The sequence below is a fragment of the Anopheles nili genome, chromosome 3 (assembly GCF_943737925.1).
Source record: "Anopheles nili chromosome 3, idAnoNiliSN_F5_01, whole genome shotgun sequence".
Lineage (NCBI taxonomy): Eukaryota > Metazoa > Arthropoda > Insecta > Diptera > Culicidae > Anopheles > Anopheles nili.
This window is the reverse complement of record NC_071292.1, coordinates 53,347,400-53,363,678: the sequence shown is the minus strand read 5'-3', so window position 1 is coordinate 53,363,678 and position 16,279 is coordinate 53,347,400. Positions and strand designations below refer to the sequence as shown.

General features: G+C 49.7%; 1 protein-coding gene, 1 long non-coding RNA gene and 1 other non-coding gene across 3 annotated transcripts in view; 2 read left to right on the top strand and 1 right to left on the bottom strand.

Moving 5' to 3' along the window:
* Positions 1–3,557: 3,557 nt before the first annotated feature.
* On the bottom strand, positions 3,558–3,664 carry LOC128728059 (U6 spliceosomal RNA). Its single transcript, XR_008411011.1, has one exon. It is a non-coding gene; the product is annotated as a U6 spliceosomal RNA (small nuclear RNA).
* A 657-nt stretch (positions 3,665–4,321) lies between these two features.
* LOC128727287 (uncharacterized) lies at positions 4,322–15,650 on the top strand. Its single transcript, XR_008410840.1, has 3 exons — positions 4,322–4,463; positions 6,137–6,647; positions 15,327–15,650. It is a non-coding gene; the product is annotated as an uncharacterized LOC128727287 (long non-coding RNA).
* Positions 15,651–15,674: 24 nt separating this feature from the next.
* LOC128727286 (uncharacterized) overlaps positions 15,675–16,279 on the top strand; it is a 40,233-nt gene continuing 39,628 nt past the window's right edge. Inside the window, exon 1 of the mRNA XM_053821182.1 lies at positions 15,675–15,945. Within this exon, the coding sequence (XP_053677157.1) occupies positions 15,675–15,945 (271 nt within the window). The remainder of the gene's footprint in view (positions 15,946–16,279) is intronic.

The window sequence follows — 16,279 nt, the reverse complement described above, 5'->3', positions numbered from 1 at the left end:
GCGTCCAACGACCCGCTTCAATGCACCGGAGACGAACGGCGACAGGCCAATCTAAGGGGTGAAAGTTATGTGCCGACAACGACGAGGTACGGGACAGGCTTTTTAGCATGCTGCACACGGTGTGCGGAATGTTTAAACAACACAAGCCCAACTACACGTACGCAAACTCGGAACCACCTATCCTACGACCTAGGAGACTTCCACTACAGCGATGCTTTAGGTTATTTTACCTCAAATTTGGAGCTGCAACTGGCGCTGACACTCGGCACTGGACAGACGAACTATTACGCTAAATGATGCCATCAAAAGGGGACGATGACAACGACCATTACGACAGTGTTGAGCGACGAGAACAGGAAAACATAATTTACACAGCATAACACCACAAGCACCACGCTTCTTCGGCTTCTTCTTCGATGTCCGGAGTTCTATCACCAAACGGTTGAATTTGCACTCAGCTAACCTCAAGCAACCGCACAAACAGCTACACGCTAGGCCCAGTGTCGGTAGGCCATCTTTATCGACGGAGTTTACAGCATATTTGTTGATTTTTAGGCGAGAGTTTTTCCGTCAACTTATGCTCGATGCTGCTATGAGAAGCGAAGTGGGGGAGCCAAACGCGTTTGGCAGGACCTGTCAATGGCGGCGATGTTACCGCAATGCTACACACTCCTGGACAGTAGAGCATACTCGTGTGCCGCATCACATGGACGGTGAGTAATTTTAAATGCTCATTTACTCTACAAATGATTCAATGAAATTGCTAAATTATCACGTCAAAGCTCATGCTTAAAGCCTACATGGTTTTTTGATATCAAACAGAATTAACAAAAATCAAAAAAAAATTCAAGAGTAATTTTCTCACTGAAGAACTCCAAGAAATTAGAAAGCAGGCGAAGAAAAATGCATAAAAATATATTATTTTCTGCTTTATATGAGACAGCTAAATGGCATTGGCTTCATATTAAATAAAAATATAAAAAACAACCTTGATTCAAATAAAAAAAATGTTTATTTGTTTTATTTGTGCATGATGCGAAACAAATTTCTTTTGCGCTAATTGACCAACATATATTGCCTTCATGTATTATAAAAATATTCTGAACAAATAAAAAGACTATATAATGTATATGACTTTATCAATTTATGCTGTAAAATCGTACACGATACCAGCCCTGTAAATGATTGAAGAAAAAGAAGCAGTTTGCGTATTGCATACTTTTGGGCGCTTTGGATTTCCACTTTGAAATTCGCTTTCACAATAAAGCACACAAATGTATCACAATCATTACAAACAGGATTAAATCATCCCATGCTCTACTACATGAGCACTTTTATTCCTTAGTCTCGAGATTCATATCTTCCCAGTTTCCTCTTGATGCCACATTCATTTGATTCAGTTCACTGAACGAACGCCAAAGAAAATCAAACTGTGCTCAGCCCTGTGGCATGGAATAATCTCGTACTTTCATCTGTGAGAAATTTGAACCACCTAATTCATCATCGAGTGGATCATTTAAACCTCCCCAAGCCGAGACGATCGATGTCACCATTCGCGCATCATGCTGTGACGGATTCCCACTTTCTTCAAGACGATCTCTTTTGCGAAGTCCACCCCGCGGCGGCGGGTGTCAATATTAAACCAAGGTGTGATCTGCCAGCTGTTGACAATCGGCGTCCTGTTCAGCCATGCGTGGTCAGCCGTAAAAATCCATATCAACGCGTGTAAAAGCGCACGCAAAACGGGGCTCTGGCTACATTCCAACGCATAGCAAATGACGGCTTTTCATCCGGCTTAAGAAAGCGTCACTCGGCAGTAAGCGAACAGCCGTAGCAGGGTGGTGGAGGCGGACGAATCGATCATTGACGGAAAGTGGAGTGGAAAGATCATCCACCTTCGTGCAAACCACCAAAACCACCCCGCTTGGCTGGAAGGCTAGACACCTGGGACACCAGATGAAAGTGAAGCGATTTCCGAGCTTAAGCGTGTCCTCGTCAGCACCTCAAGTCCGGGCTCCGAGTGGCATTGAAATGCGAAGAAAAAGAAAATGGCAGAAATAATGTATGCAAGGTCTCGTTTCGTGGTTTTCTGTTGTCGTACCGATGCCCCACGCGCAGTTTCCGCCGAACGATCACACTTTCTTTTCATTCAGCTCTCTCACTCACACACTCTTTTCGCTCACTCTTGGTGGTGATCTGTTTTCCGCACCGCATCGGAATCGGAACCAGGGCCTGCCAATCTTTGGCCAGGTCAGACCGCAATCTGCCGCTCGTTCTGGTTTCGATTTGTGGTTTGGATTGGCCGGCTCATCGAGGAGATTGAACTTTCCCAAAACAAAACGGAAAGAAATAAAATACAAATCCTCCACCGCATGTCCGTACTGATGGCCCCGACAGGCCGGAGAAATGGCAAATGCCCAATACCGAGAAAGTCCTATTTGAAGGCTCGATTTCTCGCGATAAGCTTGAGCGCGAGATGAGCCTCAATTCACAACCGAATCACAACGCAAACGATCCACGAGCATCCGATGTTTTCTGATCAGTTATCTCACACGACTCATGATGGACCAAACACGGACGAAATCACCACACACGTGTGATTTACGTAACGGAATCATCGACATTCGAATCAATATTTCATGGAAAGCGACGTTGAGACATGTTTGGGACATATATATATTCCCAAATCGGCAGATTACGACCGCCGTTGTGTAACAACTCCTAGGTAAACTCGATCGCGATTAGGACGCGCACTGGCAAGGAGCAAAAACCCCAATTCTGTGACAGGAGCCATACAAAAGCGATGCCGTAACGGAACCGATGTCCACCGAGCTAACCGAGCAGGAAATCATTAGATAAACGGGGTTGCAGTTATTAAACGATCGATCGATCAAAACCGGTCAACCGTCAATCAACTTTTGACGCGATCGAACGCGATCGGAAACAAGGGAATAGTAAGAGCCGAAATCGATTTGATAGAAAGCAGCGCTGGGCTCCGATGAATTTCGACCCAAATTTTGCGGTCTGCCAAAAAAAACATCGAACCAATCGTCCGATTCCCGGTAGGTCGCAATCAGATTAATAGCCGCCATTCACCTTCACCGCAACGGGGTGAGCTAAGACCAATTCCAAACGACGGTTTATCAGTTTCCGATACTTAATCTTCTCTCTGCCTCAGGCAGCAGTGGGAGTGTCCCAAATAGCGAATGGCGAAGATAAAGGGATGCAATTTTCCGTTCCCCTTTCTCCGAACGTGCTTGAAGGGTTCGTGTGTAAGCGACAGGGAGCGATCAGTTCCAAATCGAGTGAAAGCTTTCGCTGGTTTCGACCGATCGATGCATTTATACTTCGAGCAAGCGAAATTGTGCATGTATCTAATCCATTTGCCTCATTTCGGTGACGATGACGATCAATCCAGAACAATGGATTGATCCATCAGACCAAAAACTGGGACATACAGCACAATTGATATCTTACAACGAGAAACGTTTTTTGCAAACAAAATTTCTTCAACCGATAGGGAATATGTGATCTGACCCCAAGAAGTAAATTTATAAAAAAATGTGGAACGCTTCACGATTTTGCGTGTCATCCTTGCGCAGGGGCCATGCTAATCTTCTCTGTATCGTTCCAATTTTAGTATATGTCTTGCCGAAGCAAAGACAAGGATATGCGCCCGATGGTTATGTATATATACTTTGTTGCTCGTATCCTTGTTTTAGCGATGTGTAAAGGATATCCTTTCAGCAAATATCCTGTCGTACAACTGTTGTAAGGTTTCGTGTGTTTGCTCAATTGTTCTGTAAGGTTCTCTAGTCCTTTTTTACTAATGGATCTTACACCGGATGATCATGCACACCAGAAGAAAGATCGGCTTTCCATTCGTGCAGCATGGTCCGAAGTTAGCCAAAGCGTAGGTGTCCAACATACAATGATCACTTAAAATATTTAAAAAAATCAAAATCTCTGCGTAACATACTGAAGAAAAAAGATTGTTCTAAATATTATTCTACTCATTAAGAAAACATGTCGATTTTATTAAAAGCTGTGTAATTAAACAAATTAGTTATTTAGAAAATTTCAGTATTTCTTATTACCTTGGTTTCGTAATCCCAATTTTTTTCTTATATTGATTCAATATTGGGTGTGAGTCATGACAATACTCTTTGCTTCCAGATGGAAGTTAGAAGCCCCACGCATCAACATTCAATCCAAAGCAACTAACGTGTGAGTTTGACACACTTGGCGCTTGCTCGATCTGCCCGCAAGCTCGCACCCGAGCCGATCGCCAAACGATCGCGCCTCATTCGGATCTTGAAAGTCAAGCAAGCACGCGGTCGATCTGCGGCGCCCTTCTGCTGCAAGTGCGCGCGACGGTGGAACTTAACCGCGCGTAAACAAACAACAACAAATCTATTCCGTGGCCCGTGCTTAAGGTCACGACGAGGTTTTGGAGATACCCAGTACGTGGTTGCGTTGAATTGTTGTTTGGGGTGTTTTTTCTTCATATTTAACGTTACAGCAAAACAAAATCTAACTGAAAACCGCAGTGGGGTTTTTGAATTGTGCGTGTTTTATTCTAACGACGAGTGCTTGTGCTTCAAAGTGATACCTATTTTGTGCCTTTAAGACGACAACTTTCAGTCATGCTGCCATTTAATTAAACGTTCAGTTCGTTTCTCGTTTGTTGCCATTTGTTGGTGTTGGATCCCGAACCTAATTATGAAACCGTATTGCAAAATTCATGCCCACCGACCGTAGTGACTTTGTCCAAAAAGCTCCACGAAACAAAGCTTCCTTTTCACGCACCATGATGGATTCGCGATCGTGCCCTCTGACCACACATGTGAAGCATGTGTGACCCTCTCTCCAGCATTTGTGTGCGGCCGATCCGACGGTACGAACTGTGCGCGTGTTTGCGTGGATGTTTAGAGTGCGCCAGCGCCATTCGCATCTTCGCTCGGTTAGGGGCGAGAAAAACTTGGCGCGTTTCTTCTCCCACCCCAAAGCTTCGATTGGGGTCGTCTTTTCCGGTGCCGTTGCAGCCCGCGACGGATGGTGCGCTCGGTCGCGTAACGAAGCGCGCTTTGTTTTTGGTAGCCTTTGCGCTTCACAGTTGCCGTGTTTGCGGCCTCTGCCCTGCCAAATATTGAAACAGGTTTTTCGGCAAAGGGTAGGGCTTTTAGGGGGAGGGGAGAGAGTGCAGGTGAGAAAGATGGGGCGGATGTTTTTCACTCCGGTGCGTCTCTTTCTTCGGGTGAACAGTTTTCTTGTTTTCGCCCCCAAAAACTCGCGCGTCCGTTTTAGGATGGTGAATTGCCGCGTGTTTTATTATCTTTCCTTTCCTTCTGTCTGTGTTTGCTCCACGATTATCTCAGCATCGCCACACTTCGCGTGGAGCTTTTTTTTGTTGTCGTTGTATATTTTGCGACGCAACGGCCACACCTTGCGCGGGTCCGGTTTTGAGGGTTTTGTTTTGGTTTTTGCTTGAGGAATTCCGAGGCTGCTGGTGCTGCGTTTGCGTCTCGTCAAACGTTATCAAACCGAAACCGCGGCGTAGTTCGCGATCGCGCGTTTCCTCCCATTTACGCCAAGTTTCTTTGCGTTTTGTGAGCCGGTCTAAGGTCGTGGGGCTTAGGATTATGCCCCGGAGGATCGCTTCGTACCACCGATCAATCGGAATCGGTGGGTGATCGTTAGCAGAATTGTGAAACCGACCGTTCAGAAGTGGTGCGATAAGCACCAGGAAAAAGCAAGTGCATTCAAACGACTTCACTCAACACGCAACAAGTGCGACAAGGCAACAAGTGGGTTTTTAACAAAACACACATAAAAAAGACCCCTTCGCGAGTGGCCGTTGAGTGAAAGTGAAAATTAACAGCCTAAATCGGTCTTGGTTTTTGCCTCAATCGCACGGTCCCATTACAAGTGCCTCTCGACGAGGGAAATGCGAGTGATTATGCTGGGTGAAATTTCCTTACCATAAGGCACGGCACGCGTGTAATGGCTCCGTGTGCTGTTGTGATCGAGGGGCCCGATTTATGCTCGCTTACTCCGATCCGGAGATTGGGTGGCCGTGAAGTGGTTAGCCGTGTTTAACGCGTTTCGTTCGTTTTCTTTTCCGGCGCTGGCGCAGTGATCTTCCCGACAGCTTGGTACCGGAGATAAAGGACCGGTCGGTGTTAATTATTGTCCGTGATAGAATATATACAAAAAAGGCGAGCCGAGAAAGCCGTTGTGTGTGATGTGAATAAAGAGCCGCAAAGTTTGCTCCTCGCAAAGAAAAAAAGAAATACAAAGTAATCGAAAAAAAAACAAGCGGTGAGAGTTGAAATTGAACGGTGTGGAGGAAATTGTGCGTACGAGTGGTTGTTGGCTGGTGCGAGCAATCCCATTCCGGTAGCGCATTCCAGCTGAACATTAAACATCCTCCGGCGATGCAGCTCGGCCGCAGCATCATTTGAAGCGCATGCAGCACGAGGCGAGGAAATCTCATCAACTCACAACCCACAGCCATACACACACACACCGCAACATCATCCTAAACGGGTGCTAACAACGACGGAGTGATCATCACGGTGAAAAGTACCTGATTGAACGAGAGAGTGTGCAAGCGAAAGAAAGTCTTTTACCCGTCGTTACTGCAGGTAAGACAACAGAGGAACTAAACCATCAGTGGCGGGGTAGATCGCTCAGTTGGGGTGGCTTTTACAGCTTTATTAAATGCGAATTACAAACACTCCACTCGCTGTCGAGGATCGTTTTTCCGCCTTCATTTATCACGCCCAAAGAGGATTGATTAAACACGAACACCAGACTGGGTTGTTCTGAAAAGCGGCTATTTACGAATGCAACTAGAAATAGGTGGCTAGCGGACATATAAAAAAGCCGGATAGGGCGGAAGGCACGTGGAAGGAAACGACAAACGCGTTCCGGACACGTGAGATCGCGTTCGCTTGCGTGCGATAAATTCGGAGTGTGTTAATGGCGGAAAAATGGTAACGAAAAAACAGGCAGGCAAGCTCTCGAGCAAGCACCAGGGGCGGAGCTGGTTGCATTCGATTGTTTGTAGGTCGCACGAAATCGAAACGGTTGCAGCTGAAAAGGGCCTAACGTGCGCAATGTTTGACCGGTGGCGTGTGGTTTCACCGGCCGGAATGTGTGGAATCTGGGCGCGAGGTCACGAGGTCTGTGCCTCAAAGCCACCCAAAGCAGCTCGACTCTGAACCGGTAGCAATGAACAAGTCGAGCGTAATTATTTAATAGATCCCCCCGTTTTGGTGGCGGTGAGATTATGCACTGGCAGTGCTGGGTTGATAAATGAAACGGCTCGCGAAAACGCCCGCGGCGACGTATCCAAGGGCTTCTATTTCAAGTGGCTAGTCGGAGGACAATCATTATCTCCCGATAAGGCAAATGGTTTCGGTGGAATGTGTATTTAATTAAATTTCAAACCAATTTGGGCAGTGGTTTTTAATTAACTTCGTGGTTTAACAAATGTTTAATGAATGTGGCCCGTTTTCTTTCCCCGCACTTAAATCTTTCCCATTCGAAGCATTAGATTAGGGAATCGCTAGAGCGGTTTGAGTGGGGACTTAAATTTGAAGGTGATAACATTAATTTGCTCGCTCGCTCGCTCGCTCGCTCGTTTTGGTCCTCGCCTCTGTTTAGCGGCTCCTGTCCAAACACTCGTCTCCCATGACGAGTTTGGCAGTTAATGTACCATTTATCACCTGCCCGTAAGCAACATCTAGCATTTCTCAACCGCACACCTGCTGGGAAATAATTCAAAGCATTTCGCAAAATAAGCCACTTTATGTGGGATAAAATTTATCGCACCGATGACATGGACCCGTTTAGGCTCACGCCCGTGCTTGCGCTCTCATCCATTATGGACGCTCATCTAACGGAAACGCGATTACATATTTCTTCTTCAGGGAACATTTGCGACGGGCCATTACCGCATCCGTGGGGTTATCTGGGGCTCGGGTGCCTGCACCGGGTGGCATAATATTCGGCTAACGTGGTGGAAAATTCTCCCCATTTTTGGCCCCAATCGCAACTGCGGCGCCTCTAGCTTCCGAAGCGGGATTAATTCATCATCCACGGTGAAGCGTGACCCTTGCGAGGGATCGCTTAATTCGCTTGCTCGCACTTCTTTCGGTATCACGCCTTCACGCCGTCTATTCCAACCGTAAGAAAGACGCCACCCTCGATTGACCTCGGGGCGGGACACAAACAGAAACAGTTGAAAAAACCTCACCCCTAAAGCCCAACTGAAGATCCACGCCTCCTTGAGCGGTACAATTAAACTCAGTCGAAGCGAGCTGGCCGAGAGGCTTCTTGGGGATCGAACGCGCACCAGTTCGCTGGCCTTCTCTCGTGCGTGCATCACTGCCCGTTTGGGGCATGAACGCGGGTTTTTCAAACTCCCCCAAGAAGCCAGTGTCTCAGCGTTGCGGAATACATAAATCACCGAGCCGGTTACGGCCCCAGGGCCCCAAGATGCGCCAGTGTTTCTGATGCTGCCTCGAAGGCTCATGATTAAAACATCACCGTTTGGCCCTCGAATTCTAAGCGCATAAAATTGCCCCAACACACGCACACCGGTGACGGGGGTGGTGCGCCAGCGTTTTTCCTTCACCAGCGATCACCAACCGCCAGCTGGCCAGCTCTTTTGTGTGCTTCTCCGTCGGGTGACTTCGATGCGGCTGTGACCAAGCGACGAACCCCCACGAACCGGCGGGGTCCGGGCAAATGCCCACGGAAGGGTTGCGTCCTTCTGTGACTACTTCTATTTTTCTCTTGCTTTTCGACATGCCCACTTCGAATACAATGGTCAGCATGTGCCTATTCTTCCACCCCCATCAGCTGATGCCAGGCCGTGCTGCAAAAACGGCACGCTAGAATGGCTTAGCTGCATGCATAGGGCAACCCTACGCATCTTATCGCACCCTCCAAGTGACGGGCGGTGTCGGCGGATGTGAGAGAATGCACCCACCCACCCACCTCGTGGGCCATTGAAGCCACCCCCTGGGACAAATGCACATAAATCGTGCCCACGTGCGTGCCCGCATTCGCATTCGGTCTTTTCGCGCGTGCAAGCCCGATTGTTCTAACTCGCCGCTCTAAACGCTCTCTAAACGCCCTTTCGGAGCGATAAAACGCCCAGTTCCCGGTGGGCTGTGAGGGCGCAAACGCTAACCAAACGGAACATGCCACCACGGAGGCCCTTGCGCCAGGGACACTGCGATCGTGCGAAGGTCGATAGTTCAGCTTAACTTCCGAGAAACCCCTCGGAAGGAACGCAACTGCAGCTCGACACAATGGTTGACCGCGGTGCCATCGCACTTGGCCGGTGCAGTTCGCACTTGTCAGCACTTCGTAATGGCTGAGGAGTTCGTATCGTTGTGCGTGTGTCTGTGAGCGTGTTTTTCATCCCTTCCTTGTGGTTCCGGCAGTAACAAACGTTGGCCCCTGGCCCCCGGAGCGTGACTCTGCGCGTGCACTTTGTCCGTGAAGCGGGTCGTTTTGTTCTTGACAGTTTATTTTTTTTTGTTTTTGTTACCTCCATCTCATTTATGGTCCCCTTCCTCAAGCGGACGCATTGGACACAAGTCGCTGGGGGGTTTTTTTTTTCAATGTTGCTGTTGGTTCTATTGTGCGTGTCGGTTTTACGACGAGATTATTGCTGCTTGCTAATTGCGCCATTTTGCGCCAGATTCTTTTTTCTTGATTCAAGCGCAACATAAACGTAAGCCTGTGATTGAGTTTCTTCTCGAAACGGCCTCGAGCACAAACGATTAACACGAAACTCCCGCACCTGCAACACCACCATTAATCCAAGCTGTGTCAAGTCGCGGCAATAAAGCAAGAAATATTGCACTTTTTGATCGGGTTGGCGCATCCTCGTAGCGCACTCGTAGACTCCTCGAAATGGTGAACCCCGTTTCAAAAAGGTTGCGCTATCACGCGTAAGTGTTCTGGTGTGAATCGCCTCGCGCATCCGCAATCAGCGAAGTTATCAGGTCGTCAACTCCACGACGCAATTACGTCGTTAAACGTGACAATCAACACCAGCCCAGCGCTAGTCCAGTGCCGTAAACCCCGTTGCACGGTTGCGGAACTGCTTTTGCACCCACGGCTGGTTGCGGGTGGGTTTTGGGTCGTTTGTCGCGGAATTTGCGCAAAACATGCACTCCACCCACTAGAGCACGATCGTACGCAACACGGTAGGCTATTCGCGCGATAGAATCACACCGTAAGCGTTCGATCTTAGCCAACAGCCAGGTCGTTCGATTTCAACTGGTGTTTGTGAGGGAAAAAGGGCTCCTGTGGGGGCGTTTCGTACGTGACGTTCAACATTCCAAGGGAACCAACAAAAGGGAGATAGAGAAAGACAGACGTAGTGACAGGAACGCGTGCCAAGCTGGGCACGAGCCTTCTGGCGCGTATGGCAGAAGCACCGACCGGGAGCTGAAACTAAACTTATGGCCATTTGCTCTCTCACGTGTTGCGTTTTTTACGGCTTAACGTGACTGCGATCGTGGCTGTTTTTTACCTGGGCAAGGGTTTTATTAACATCCGTGACCGAAGGGTGTCGAAAGCAAGGCTCTTCGTGTCGCCAAGGTTGCCCCATATCGATTCGAATTTAGTTCACATTTATTCATCACAAAAATGGCCACGCTCCCGGGGAGTCAATTTCCAATCCCAACCCCATCGGGTAGAGGCAGTTAGCCTCAATTTTCTCCCACCATGCGCGCGTGCGTTTTTTGTTCAATTTTGATGGACATCGGTGGCTACACCGCGGTGACAGCCGCACGTACGCAGACCTGCATTAACCTCGCTCACGCGGACCGCACCAAAACGCCAGCGTGGACATGGACACGCATCGAGCGTCGCCAGCCCGTCTAGCAAGCGGCGTGAGCGTGAGCGTCCGCTTCAAATTATCCACCTCAAAGGTGAGCTTTCGAGTTGAAAGAAGAAAGAAAAAAAAATCCAAGCTAAATAACAAACGATCGAGCTTCAATTTCGAAACAAATTGAGCCTTTGTGTAAACATCCACCGCGGCACAATGGGAGCAAAACTCACGCGCTATTGCTATTGAGGCGATATTCGTTCGGCTCCACCTCACTCGCCGACGGCACGGATTGAAATGCACCCGGATTGAACTGCATTTGCAATCGATCCGATACAGGAGCCAGAGAATGCATGGCTACCTGGCTGCCTGCTGGCGGCTGGTAATTGATTAAAATGTCTCTTCTAGCCATAAATCTTCGCCCTTGCGGGACGCGCGCTTTCCACGGCTCGGTCAGCATAAATTAATCACTTTCGATGCATTTGCACCCGTTGCAGCTTGGCCTCGTGGCTCGTGCAAAAGAGAAAGAGCTTGTGGGTAAGAAAACGATCGTCCGTTTCTTTGGCCGAGTCCGGGTCCGAACCATCCGAGGAGGGTCACGCGTTTGGGGCCACGCTTAGAAAGGTTGCCCGTGGTTGCTTCATCGCATTTCAATGCTGCCCGCAAATTGTTGCTCTTATTTCGAGAAGGTCTCACCTCTGTGAGGCGTGCGGCTGCGAAAAGGGACGGCGTCCGTACCACGGGTGCCGCGGGTAGCTTCATCCGCCGAGAACGTTGAGAACCATTAAAGTGAATTATACGCTTCAAGTGGCCGCACCGAGCCGGAGTGCGCCCCGGAGTGCGTGTGCTGTTTGTGTAGCTGGAGTTTTATGCCGCAGCGTGCTTTTTTCTACCGTTTCTTTCTCATTTTCTCGCCGCGCCACGCACCGTGATTGCTTCTTTCGCCGGCGTGCTACCACGATGGCCCCGCGTGTCGACGTAAGGGCTTTGAAGGACCGACCGATTAAGCAAACGAGCGATCGTGAAACGAGATCGCACCGGGTGGCTGGTGGATGTTCTCAAAAGGATTGCCGATCGGACGACGATCTCTGATCGCGCAGATCTCGACCGAACGAAGGACGGATCCTGTCCGCCGGCTCGTCTCGAGGGTCTCCGCAGGGTAATTGATTTTTCAAAGCAAACACCAAAACGTCACCACTTCGTGTGACGTTAGGCAAGCCATCGACGACGAGATCGGTAAGGAAAACAACCGATTTCTCGAACTGATGGGGTTGTGGATTTCGTAACGGTTTGCCATCCCGTGGCAAGGACACGAAGGACAACCGTGTTTGAGGGCTTCGAAAGTGCATATTAATACGCGCCCGTCAAGCGATCACCTCGTGCTGGGGGCTCTAGTTTCAGCTCCACCGAGATCACGACACTACGATTCAACAAGATTCTCCTTTCGGCTGCTTCCAAAACTCCACACACCGTTTAATATTGTGCAACGGAACACGGCCACTACCCACGTCGGCTGTTTTTCTTTTTGTTTCTTTTTCTATACTTTTCTTATTAACCATTTTTGGACGGACGCCAACTCGGTATCGGTTCATCGTGAGGCATTAAAGTTTAATCATCACCGATGTAGATCAGCCGCTGGGCGGTTAATGTACCATCACGCGGATGGTTTCGGCTCACGGCTCACTGCCTGCCTCAGGGAGGGTGGGTGATTTTTCCATCCCCATCGGCAGCCCCAAACCGCAGGAAGCTTGGCTGGGAAATAGAGCCGAAAATGGAGAAATACCGCGCGCCGTCAAACGAAACTGTAAACTACGCCGTGCGCAATTTCCCCGCGCGACCAAAGAGAAAGTGCGCCACCGCGCGGTGGAAAAGTCACTGTGGAAAACCCCCCTTTTGAGGGAGGTTCGTCGTCTTGTCTTGAAGCAATCACAAAGCCATCACGGGCGTGCCGATGCACCGTTGACATCGGGAGGCTCCCAGAGCAGCAAAAATCACAAAACAAAACCTGAGCGAGCAAGCAAAAGAAGCGCGAAATTATCCACCTTTCCTCGGTGACGATAAAGGCGCAAGAAAGCAAAATTTCCACCCCTAGGCGACGAACTTCGCGCACGGTTGTCGCGTAACGATGCGCCAAAACGCTTGCGTGCGTACGATCATTTATCTCCGTTCGCTCTCGAGGGTCGTCTTCGATGACACCGACGGCGTGATGAACGAGGTTTTTGGGAAGTTTTTGCGCGTTGCGTAACGTGCCGTTGACTCATCTTCGGCATTAAAAACAATGTCTTGCTTCTGATTAAAGCGCGAACGGCTGCGAGCATCCACACACACACACGCGGTTGCGCGGTTTTCATACGCGTGAAGTAACGTCGTTTATATGGGGAACGAGAAAACAAAAAGCTGCGTGTATAATTTTCGGACATTCGTTAGAATTGCCGAGGAGCCAATAAATAACTACAAAACGCGTTGTTACATGTTGCGGTCAGTCATGAAAATTCATCGCACATTCGGGGTTGTGCGCTCTAATTGTATGCCCGTGTGGGTTTTGATTGGGGGTCGCGTAAATCTGTCGCTCGATGAGTTTGGTAGTGCTCATGTTTTGAAAAGAGAAGCATTTAAGTGCTCAAGCAAATCATCAAACTGTGACGATTGGTGCACCGTGGAAGGTGTTTGCTTTAGGAAGAATGCTTCAAAATAAAACTCCTCAAAAAGACACCCCCAGCACGATTTAATTGTGCTGGCGTCGTTGCTTTTCCTTCTCGCGGCAAGGAAACACTTGCTTCGATGGTGAGCCGAAACAATCGTTACAGCTCTGCCCGATCATGCTTCACCTATTATCGATACCAGCCACCGTACGACGGGACGGAAATTGCTGACGGAAGTTCGGCAAGCAATTTTCGCTGCCAACCGACATCGGCGCACCGTGACGCAACAAGCCGTCCAAGTGGCCGTCTTTAAGGCCGCACTGGCGCCCCAAATAGGAGCAGGTGGAACGAGCACCAGGTCGAACCATTTGCCGTAACCTGTCTCATTAGAAGCCGATCATAAATATGTAGACAATCGAGTGCGGTTGTTGTTTTTGTTCGGGGTGGCCCCACCAAAAGGACAGAAAAGAAAGAAAAAAAAAACAAACAACCACACACTCACAAAATGAACTTCGTTCCAATTTTGAGGCGGACATTCGCTGGCGCCGCCGTGAAAGCTGTTACGCCACGAAGGCCTCACATTCGCTGAGCTTGCGTGCGTCGATGCCGATATATGTATCACTTTTTTTTGTTTTGAACCCTTCTCACGCGACCCACCGGAACGGCGTGTCGTTCAAATCAATGGACCCCATTGATCGACAATGGGCTTAAGCGAACGAGCTGGGTGAGCTCGAAGGGCAACCAAGTGCACCTTGTCGACGACAACCAGGGTGTGGCTGATCAGAACCCGTGCCACACAGAACGGCATTCTTGGGGTGCATTCATCAACCTGCCGACTACGACGCGAGAGTGAACAGCTGTGGGGTTTTTCTAATGTCGAACCAATGTCGACCTGACACAGCCCGATTGCGATGGCGAGCCGGTGTGCGTTATCATTTTGCAATCCGCACGCGCTCGAGATCCTGCAGCTAAGGTGCATTTCTAAGTGGCGGTGAGCGAGCAATGCGAAAAAAAGACCCTCATACACTCACACACCCTTTGAAGTGAAACCGATCGCGGCCCTTCGCAAGCCAGCTTATTTTATTTTGCGTAGCCCGCGGTTCCGCTGGCCGAATTCCGCGGATGGGCCTCCTACAGCTGCCCAGCCGGCGTGAAACTATTCGCCGCATTCGGAGCCGAGCGCGTAGCGCAATCACCGCATGCAGCCGCGGTGCATACACGCGCTTGCATAACGGCCCTGGTTGGGTTGGCTGGCAAAAGGGTGGCTAGCGCAGGGCCAAACTGTGGCATATTTAGGCGCGTACGGTACGAGCTGCTGACCCGGTGCGTACAGGCGTGCAGGTGGCGTGCGTGGTTCGCACCACAAGGCCTGCAAATATTCGCCGCACCGTTTTGCGCCAGCATAAACGCGCGAACGCGCGCACGAGAGCTCGTATCGAGCTAACGCAACTCCGATGACCGATATGCGTGTTTGTTTGTGGTGGAAAAGCCGTCTCACCTCGGCCGTGCGACCCTTTTTCGGTGTCGGCATAGACGTGTGTCGAGAGAGGGAGAGAACTAGAAAGAAAGAGAGATAACGATCCCGTGGCTAAGCTGACGATAGCGTACGCGGGTGCACTTGCAGCTGCAGTGCCCCCTTTGGGGGTCTCGTATTGGGATCGATGGCATCGATAAGCTTTCCCGGTATGGGTATGCCCTTTTCTCGGGTTGGGTTGTTTAGTAACCGAGATCTGAGAGCAAATCGTACATTCACATTAGTCTGATGGTTCATGGGACTCCTCTTCACCATGTATACTTACCTTTGAACCTTTCTCTTCTTTTTTCAGTCTCTACTCCATCTGCTCCCTTCAAAGCCTATCAAACGCAGTGAGCTTTAAGTGAAACAAGTGCTTTAGAACACCAAAAACAACCCCCACCAGAGTGAATAGTGCGTTTCGTGCGTTTCGGTAGATAGAATGCCTTGAGTCGCCCGACTCGCAAAGTGCAACTCGCCAGTGGTTTTCCCATTTTGTACACCCACGTGTTATCGCACCCCTCCTTCCCCTCTTCCCCGACTCCTCGCAGGTCAGGTGCGCGGAAGTGATTCAGAAGCGACCGCGCCCCATCACGGTGAGATAGATGCGAAAGCAAGTGCCGAACCAACCGAACAGCCCCTGGTGCATTGGTGCAGCGCGATGGGTGATTCCCGCGGGAGGGCGCGGCCGCTCGTCCTGCTGCTGCTCCTCATCGTGGGTGGCGTGAGGGTGGGTGGTTCTGAGGAGCTCGCCAGTCCCGCCAGTTCCACCACCACCAGCTCAACACCGGAACCGACGGTGAAAAGCTATGGCGGTGGAAAATCAACCACTTCCACGACGACGACGACGACGAAAATGGCCTCTCCGACGGAGGCTCCTGAGTCCGAGCTTTCCACGCAGCTGGATGCCGGCCAGCGAGCTCCAGTGAACGGTAAGTAACGAATCATCGCAGGATTACCAGCGTTAATTGCGAGCGTTTGAGTTTTTCACACGGTGTGCCCTTTCGCAAACCCACCTCGAGGGGTCTCAGAAAGCTTCGCATCTCGTTCAAATCGGAGCACGTCCACAAGCAGTCGTCCACGGGGATTGCAGTCGTGTGGAAAACAAAAACTATGCACGCTTTTTCAGCCCCACCATCTGTGCTTTTTAGCCCGGTTAACTTGTCGTGTGTGTATATGTGTTTTTTTTTAACGGAGACTGGTAAAAAAAAAACAAAACATTTCCACTAGCGCTGGCCAACGAAGCTAAAGGTGTCGTAAAATTTG